The following is an 8,656-nucleotide window of genomic DNA, read 5'->3' as shown; positions in this document are numbered from 1 at the left end:
TCTGCAATGAAGAATCTCCACATGTCTGATTAGTATTAGCCACTTTAGATTCTCATTGATGCCTTGGTGAGGTTGGGTCAGATTTGCTACTTCCCGCGAGTATGTACTACTATGGTTACGCCCAGCTAGAATAGCCACAATTAGTCTCTCGGCAATGTAAATAAAGTGTAAAAAGATTATTAATTTTTTAAAAATTTTGGTTTGAAGAATTTTCTCACCCATTTTGTTGGAAATTTCCTAGTTATCTTCTTGGGCGAGAGAGGCATTAATTAACTTGGAATCTATAGAATTGTACAAACTTAACAGTAGTGACGAGAGTCACAGAAGAATGCCAGCAAAGCAGAGAGACCTTGACCTTGCTTTCCCCTTAGCCTTCAACAACAATAGTTGCCCCAAAAAGAATCAGATTAAATTTCCCTTCTAGGTTCGGAGAAAACCATAATGGTGTGGAAGCTTCACTTCTTTTGTTTCAATTAAATACACCTTGTCTTTTTGTACATTTTTATTTTTTTATTTTTTTATTTTTTTTATAGTTTATTATGATCTATGTGGAAGACCTTAAATCATATATATGTTTCGTTTTAGACCATTTTTTTTTCTAAGATTTTCGGCGTGAGTAGGCTTAGATATGGAATTTCGGAACGATCCCTTGGTGGGTTTTTTTTTTTTTTTTTACTATTTTTTTTTTTCAGATGTTGATTTCTATAAGACGCTGAGAGATCACTGTTTTGATATCATTCTTCCTTTGTGATTTTTGGTGCAGTTTTGGATGGGTTTTCCTCGTATTGCGGTCTAGCAATAGGAGCTGAAAGATCACTGTTTGACACGGAGTTTTCTTTGTGATTTTGGGAAATATAGTTGCTGAAACACTGATTTCCAGATGGGTCATGCTTAGATTTTGATATTAATCACATCTAGGAGTATTGGAGTTGCAGAGCTATTGTGGGATATTTGAGAAACTGGAATTGGAAATGGAGGATCAGGCAGTTCTTGGTGGTATATCTCCTGTGAATATATTCAGGGAAGAAGATGAGGAAGATTTTCGGAGTTGTTGCGAGGATGAGGAAGTGTGGAAGGAGACTGAAGAATCCGTGAAGGAAGAGTCAAAAGACGATCTCGATGAATTTTCAGTGAAGATGTTCTTCAAGGGCATCTCTATTGCTGACGTTGGGGACTCTGGTTCTGGGATGTCTGGAATTGGAGTTGTCATGGAAAGATCAGCTAATGTTCCTGTTATTCAGGTGCAGAAAAAGCTTGATTTTTACGTTGAGGAATCTGTGGCTGATTACTTAGCTCTAATGGATGGTCTGTTGGAGGCTGCGCAAAATAACATCCGTCGTGTATATGCTTTCACTGATTCTGAGTTGTTGTATGATCAGGTAAATCCTTCACTCTAAAAGATTTGGTATCTCTTCACCTATTATTATCAATTTCAAATGATAAGGTTCATGTAATCAGACAAATTCGAAAACTATTGCCATCATGATGTAAGTTTTGATTAGGGTTTTAAATATCATTCGCCTTCCCCTAATGAATAAACTCTACCTTAGTATTTAACCATGTCATAGGATTTGGTATTCTTCTATGAATAGCTTGCAATTGTTTCATCATCTTTATAGTATTTTTTTTTTTTTTTACACTTTTCCAGATGCAAAATAGAAAATTTTCACATCTCCTTTTTCAATTCTTTGTTGACTTGGAAATTTAGTTTTGTGTTTCTTTTTAATTAATCTTGATTCACTTTCATGTATTACAAACCAATAAACTTTAGCTCAAATGGTACTTCCTCCCTTTGTAGCAAGGTGGAGGGTGAAGTCGTAGGTTCAAGTCCCAACAGGTGCGTGTGTAACTTACCAATCAAAAAAAAAAAAAAAAAATCATGTATTACACAAGGGTTGCTGTGTGGAAAGAACATAGGTGGATAAAAGGCATTTTGGCTGTATAATCATTCATATTGATTCTCTGCTTTAGCATGAAAATGGACATTTCAAGAAGGAATCCTTTGGCCTAATCTCTAGTTTATTCCAAAAGGAAAGCCAAGGTTTAATAGGGGAATTGTTTTTCTCCTTCTCTTCATGAAGAAAAGGGGAACTTTCTTCTTTCTTTCTTTCTTTCTTTCCAAAAGGTTGAGTCTACAAGAGAGATCAGCCTCAGCAAAGTTGTTCCTTTGTTTTGCAACTCCTGATCCTCTTGTGGAAGCTGAGAGCAAGGATATCTGGTAAACATGATTCCTGAGGAAACTCAGAATTAGCTTTGTAATTAAAAGACAATAGAAGAAGGGCCTTGGAATTTGGTGACAAGGTTTGGAATAGAAAGTATCAAATATGCTTCCGGCTTAATAATTGAATCAATCATTAAATTTGATTAGAACAATCATTGTCTAGTTAAACAAAGGCAAAAAATGAACCTTCAGAACTAAGTATGATGAGAGATAATTATCAAGAAAAACAAGAACTTCTTTGATTTTGCTCCAGCTATAAAGTTGTTGGGAGGGGGGGACAGTGTTCTACCCCCTCGAAGTTGATGAGGGAGAAAATCTCTGCACAAACAATTTTATGGTACTTTTAATTTACAAGATTAAAAGCCCATTTTTTTCACCCCAATGATAATGGTATTTGGGTTTACACTTTGATCTAGTTTGAGATTCAGCTGGATGTAAAACCCTAAGACCTCGTTTTATTGAAAGATAGTACTGTCACTAGCTCATAAATGGTTGAACAGGCACTGAACTTCTTTTCAAATTTGAACCAAAAAAAGAAACTGGTAAAGATCATTTGACGCTTTTCTGGTGTAGCACTTCCTACATTAATGTTAATGGTAGTCACCAATGTAAGAGAAAATATGAGACAAGGAGCAAAGAGGGAACATTAATGAGATTGAAAATTCAGGGAGATTGACTCGAGAGTAATGTCTAAGGAGGTAAAATGTAAAACCTCCCTAGTTTTCTTCCTTCATTTATTTATTTTTTTCATGGGTTTAACTGCAATCATGCATTTTTCAGCATGATTTTTATTGTATGTCGCTGATCCATAACACCACAAATAATGTAGATTTTTGTTGTTTTGAGGTTTCAAGCATGTAGTGATGTCATTTGAATCTCTTGCAGATGACACACGAGGAAAGGCTCAAGATTCCAATTCAGATAGCACTTAGGGAAAGGATTCTAGAACATGCCAGTACTCTTGAAGCTTTTGTTTTGAAACTTGTTCCCAGTTTTGATCTTGAGCGGCCTTTGCAATTAGCCCAAGTGGCAATGGGTGTTGTCTCTTGTCCCTTCCAGGGTGATAAATCACTTGAAAACTGTTCTATCTGTTGTGAAGACAAGCTCTCACTGATGATGGTTACAATGAAATGTTCTCACAAGTTCTGCTCAAATTGTATGAGAACGTATGTTGATGGAAAAGTGCAGTCCTGTCAAGTCCCAATAAGGTGCCCTCAGTTGAGATGCAAATATTACATCTCCACCACTGAGTGCAGATCTTTTCTTCCACTCGCCTCCTATGAATCTTTAGAGAGAGCACTTGCAGAAGCAAATGTTCTCCACTCAGATAGAATCTACTGTCCATATCCAAATTGTTCTGTCCTGCTTGATCCTCATGAATGTTTGTCAGCTAGAGCAAGTTCATCAAGTCAATCTGATAATAGCTGTGTTGAGTGCCCAGTTTGCCAGAGGTTTATCTGTGTGGAGTGTGGTGTTCCTTGGCATTCTTCAATAAGTTGTGAAGAGTACCAGAACCTCCCATTGGAGGAGAGAGATGCAGCAGACATTACCTTGCATCAGTTGGCACAAAATAAACGGTGGAGACGTTGTCAGCAGTGCCGTAGGATGATCGAGCTTACTCAAGGTTGCTACCACATGACCTGCTGGTAAGGGACTTGCTTTCTTCGTATTGCTGAGGTTTTTCTTTAAGAGAAATTCATTAATTGGATGGTGAAAAGCAGAGCATGCCATGATTTATTCTTGGCACTAACAAAGTAATTTTAGATATATCATGATGTCTGTTTTAGGAAGTAATCTTATAAAATTATATGCATCTGTAGTCTTACAAACGTACCTTTAGTGATAACAACATGATCTAGTGCCCATATCTGACACAAATTAGAAGTGCTGTGATTACACTCAATCACAATGTTTTTGCTTGCTACTGTAAGTATCTTGCTCCACCACTGTCTATAGATATAGATCATGTCATGTTACTTGTAAAAGAAAAAAAGATATAGATCATGTCATGTTGTATACTTTAGGTTCTAATTTTGCCAAAATGCTGAACTGCTAGTGAGATTTTTTTCTTGAGAATGGTTGCACTCTATGACAAGTTAACTGTAAATATAACATAAAATAAGTAGTCGGCTACTGATGCAATGAATACATTTTTGTTTCTTTATTTTGGGAGTTTGGGGAGGAAAGAAGTGAGGATAATGATCATCATCATCTTTTGATAATAATAATAATAAGTTAAATACTACGAGTGAATTCAAAACTCTCAAAGCTCATGCAGCCAAAATCTTAAAATTAGGGTTTTCTTTGGTGATCTCTGACACTCTATGAGATTTTAAAGTTTCCAGTGCAGCTGATCAAACTATCTGTCCAGCCAATTTAAAATGTTAAAAAAATAAAATGAGTGCTTTCTTGAAGTTAGACTTCTATTCTAAGTTCTGCAACATTGGCTCTTTTTCGCAAATCATTTTTAAATTATGGGATTGGTGTTCCATTTACAATAATAAGAAAGCCAGTGTGCTTTTCCTATAGAGCTACTCCATTTTATTTTGGATTATATTTGAACAATTACTTTTCTTAGCTTTAATGTTGATTTTCAATTTTATGCTTCATTTATTTTCAGTGTAATGAACACCAAGGCTTTGCTTATTTCGATGTAAAATTTTTTCTCGAAAATATTTTTCGTATTTTCTAGTGTTTGGTGCTGGTGAAAAACATTATTCAGTGGGAATTGTTTCTAATGATTTTCGAAGTCAACAGAAAATAAGGTATTCAAAGCGGAAAATGACTCAACACTAATGTGCTATTACTTTCTCATAAGAAATTTCCTAGAGCTCATCTTGTTTAGAAGGCATCCATCCATTCCAGAAAGATATGTACATAACAAACGTTACATTGACACACATATACATACATGTATATATACATATATGCGTACACGCGCACCTGCGCATATTAACAAGCCACTAAATTTTTTAATTTCCATCGGGAAAAATCAATTCATCCAGTTATAAATTGATCTTTTAGTTGAGAAATAGAACCATATGATTTGATTCATTCTCAATAGCCATGAGGTCAAATAAAATATTAACCAACCCTTTTGATTCTGGTGCAAAGGAGAGATTCACCTTTGCTATTTATTTCACTTCTTGCCTAGTGTTATTGTATCCTGCTCTTGTATGTACACATGTAGAATCCAGTGGTTCATATTCAACAAGATTTTGCTTACATGATGACTCTCTGATATCCAGGTGTGGGCATGAGTTTTGTTATTCATGTGGTGCGGAATATAGGGATGGGCAACAGAGCTGTCAGTGTGCCTTTTGGGATGAAGAAAACTCTGAAGATTTCACTCACTCAATGCAAGAATCAGAACAATGGGCATGGGAGACTTTTAATTCCATCCCTATGATTATGGATGCATACTCAGACCAAGAAAGATCACAGCTGGCACTGATCCAAAGGTTCCTTGCTGGAGGTTTTGGTCTGAGTGACCATCAGCCTTACCAATCCCCACCCCGCTGTACAGACTCCTATGTAGATGCCATGAAGGATCTCCACCAGCTCCCATGGCTCGAGAGATTTGTTTCTGTGATAAGTGACAACTACTATGAAGAATATACCCAATGAAGCAATTGTATGATTCCTCCTGAAATCAGGAAATAAGCTGCTTAGCTTCCCAACAATGAATGCTGCAAGGGGTGAAAATTGGAAAGAGTTTCTTGCTCTCTTCACTCCATGTTCATTTACACCCACATGCAGAAATTAGCTCTTTTGTATGTAGTTTTCTTAGCCATTACATGCTGGAGAATTGTGATCCTGATGGCCCTTGCATAAGGATTGAGGGGAAGAATTTATGCTTTATCAATTGCTTTCTTCTCGAAAGGAAACAAAATAGAATAGAAAACATTTCTTATATCAGTGAATTGAAGGGACATTTACCATGGCACTCAACTATAGCCAATAAAACATATCTTTCCGTTTTAAAGATCCTCTCTCTCTCTCTCTCTCCAAACTGGTGGTTTTCTCCCTCATTTTTTAGCAGAGTTGCTGAAATTTGCTGTAATGTGCTTCATATTGCCATGATCTGGAGCAAATGGCATCTCACTTCCCCATACTTGAGGATTGCATGAGTTGTATTTACCAGTCAGTTCATCGTGCTTTTCATCATGACAATCTGTTTTGTCAATGGAGATTAGATATAGTGATGTGTGATGATGATTCTTATGGTGGCATGTGGAATCATATATTATAAAATAAAATAAAATACAAGAGAAAAGAAGCGGCCGTCCTAACATCAATAATCCCAAAACAGTTCATACATAAAATAATAATAATAATAATAAAATTAAAAAAAAAAAAAAAAAAAAAAACCGAGAGTAAATTGACATGTACTAAAAAATTAGTTAAGTCCAATGACTTCTTAGTCTGAGCGATAAGAAGAGGACCGCTAGGAGTAACGGTTTTTTAAGCAAGGTGACGCTTGCAGCAATAGCAATAAATCTTGAACGTCAAGAAAGATTGCATTGAAATTAATTGAACTGAAACCACTGAAAAGGAGCTTCACTTTGATGTGAGATGTTTGATGAATGATGCGAAATAGACATTGGTTCTTGCAACTCCGTGATAAGAGAAGGAATACTTGCAATAGGAAAGGAAAACTCATACTTAAATCAACTTAACAAAAACTATTGAAAATGAGCTTCACTCTGACGTCCGACAAATGATGCACAATAGACATCGGTTCTTGCAACTCCACGATAAAATGAGGATTATTTGGGAAGGAAAACCCATACTTAGCGTTGGTTAAATCTTATATTAGAAGGAAAACCTCCATTAAACTCTAGAAGACCATTGACGGGAACAAAATCAGAATTTTTCATTAGGATGTCAAAGCATGAAGGGGTGAAGCGTTAAAGTCCCAAAATATATATATAAAGTAGACATCTTTTTTTTATTAGAATTTAAATATTTGGTTGAGAAATCATTTGTCCCTCTTGTAAAATAGAAATTTGATTGATATGGATGATTAAGAGGAATCCATAATAGGGTTTGTATAGAGTACAATGACGTCCACCTTAATGTATAGTAATGATAGTATCTTAATAATTTTATTCTCTCCCCACCCCTGGAACTAATTATTTGAAGGGGTTGCTTTGCAATGGGATTATATATATATATTCACTGACATACTTATTAATTATTAATGACGAATAGAGCATACCATCTCAACAAAATGTACATAAAATCCACCATTGAATATGTGAAACCACATGTAGATTTTATAAATTAGCGTCAATTTTGTGTACATCTCTGCCACATTTATACCAGCATCAATTTTATAAGAGAAATGATAAAATTCATTTACTTTTCAATCATCTTTTAACTATCTCCATAATGAATAGATGAATCTACCGTTAAATTTGTGTGAGGTCCACATGAGTTCACAAATTTAATGATTGATCTATTGAATTTGTAGGATGAGATAAGAAAAGATGAGAGAAATATTGACGTAAATCACTTCTCATGTTATAATTCCATGTGATTTCATTTCAATGGGATGTACTAAAAGCTCCCACATATGGTTTCACTAAGGCCTCGTTTGATTCGCAGAATGTCTAGTCCATTGGAAAAATGATTAGCTACTACTGAGAATAGAAGAGTGTGGAATAAATTAATTATTCCTATTCTTTTATTTGGTTGTAACGCTGGATAGACTAGTTAATCATATTCTTTTGTTTGGTACAATGCAATATGTTGGTGAATTGAATCATATTGTGATCAAATTTCCTAAAATATCCTTATAATACAAATACAATTTATATTATTAAGGACTTTCATTCCTTTTTTTTTTTAAACATAAACAACTTTACTATAACTTTTTTTTCTTTTTTGTTTTTAATTATGTAAGGTATGTCGCCTTCTTCTTTTTTTTTTTCTTTTTTTTTTTTCAATTATGCTACAAAATTATCTATATAAAAAAAATATAGTTAGAGAAAATAGAATCAAACTCAATCTTGAAATCAAAAAAATATATTTGGAGAATGTACAGAGAGTAAAAAGAAATCAAAAAACAAATTATATATTTGTATTTTATAAAAATCTTGCAGATTTTGTTTCTCTGTAAAAAAAAAAAAAAAAAAAAAAAAAAAAAAAAAAAAAAAAAAAAAAAAAAACTGAGAAATGGTATAGAGAAGAGAGATGGAGAAATAGAAATAAAATAAAATAAAAAAACAAATAGACTGAGAGAATAAAATCAAAGAGAAACGATACAGTGAATCAAAAGAAATAAAAAAACAGAATTAAAAAAATAAAAAATAAATAAAATTGAGAAAGGTACAGAGAAGAGAGAGTATAGAGAAGGGAGACAACACAGAGAAAAAAAAATTTTCGTTTGCACTTCCAGAAAAACTGTACCAGAAGAATTAGAGAGAAAAG

The 8,656-nt window shown here is 34.3% G+C and overlaps 1 protein-coding gene across 3 annotated transcripts; it reads left to right on the top strand.

Moving 5' to 3' along the window:
* The first annotated feature begins 319 nt into the window (after positions 1-319).
* Positions 320-6,206, top strand: LOC132171155 (E3 ubiquitin-protein ligase RSL1). Of its 3 annotated transcripts, none has more exons than XM_059582395.1 (4): positions 320-444; positions 764-1,379; positions 3,107-3,867; positions 5,470-6,206. In XM_059582395.1, exons 2-4 carry the CDS (start codon positions 972-974, stop codon positions 5,846-5,848), a joined length of 1,548 nt encoding a protein of 515 aa, XP_059438378.1. In that variant the 5' UTR covers positions 320-444; positions 764-971; the 3' UTR covers positions 5,849-6,206. The 3 variants fall into 3 exon arrangements, with proteins under 3 accessions (XP_059438378.1, XP_059438380.1, XP_059438379.1); XM_059582397.1 differs by having other exon boundaries at positions 322-424; XM_059582396.1 differs by lacking the exon at positions 320-444 and adding an exon at positions 473-652.
* Positions 6,207-8,656: the final 2,450 nt, after the last annotated feature.

This window comes from Corylus avellana, chromosome ca2 (genome assembly GCF_901000735.1).
Source record: "Corylus avellana chromosome ca2, CavTom2PMs-1.0".
In the NCBI taxonomy this organism is placed as follows: domain Eukaryota; kingdom Viridiplantae; phylum Streptophyta; class Magnoliopsida; order Fagales; family Betulaceae; genus Corylus; species Corylus avellana.
Note: the sequence above shows the minus strand (reverse complement) of the source record. Positions and strands in the feature narration are given on the sequence as shown.

Coding starts and splice junctions, on each gene's coding strand:
- LOC132171155 (XM_059582395.1), top strand. CDS start 972: ATGGAGGATCAGGCAGTTCTTGGTGGTATATCTCCTGTGAATATATTC. Junction 1,380..3,106: donor CTGAGTTGTTGTATGATCAG/GTAAATCCTTCA, acceptor AATCTCTTGCAG/ATGACACACGAGGAAAGGCT. Junction 3,868..5,469: donor TGCTACCACATGACCTGCTG/GTAAGGGACTTG, acceptor TCTGATATCCAG/GTGTGGGCATGAGTTTTGTT.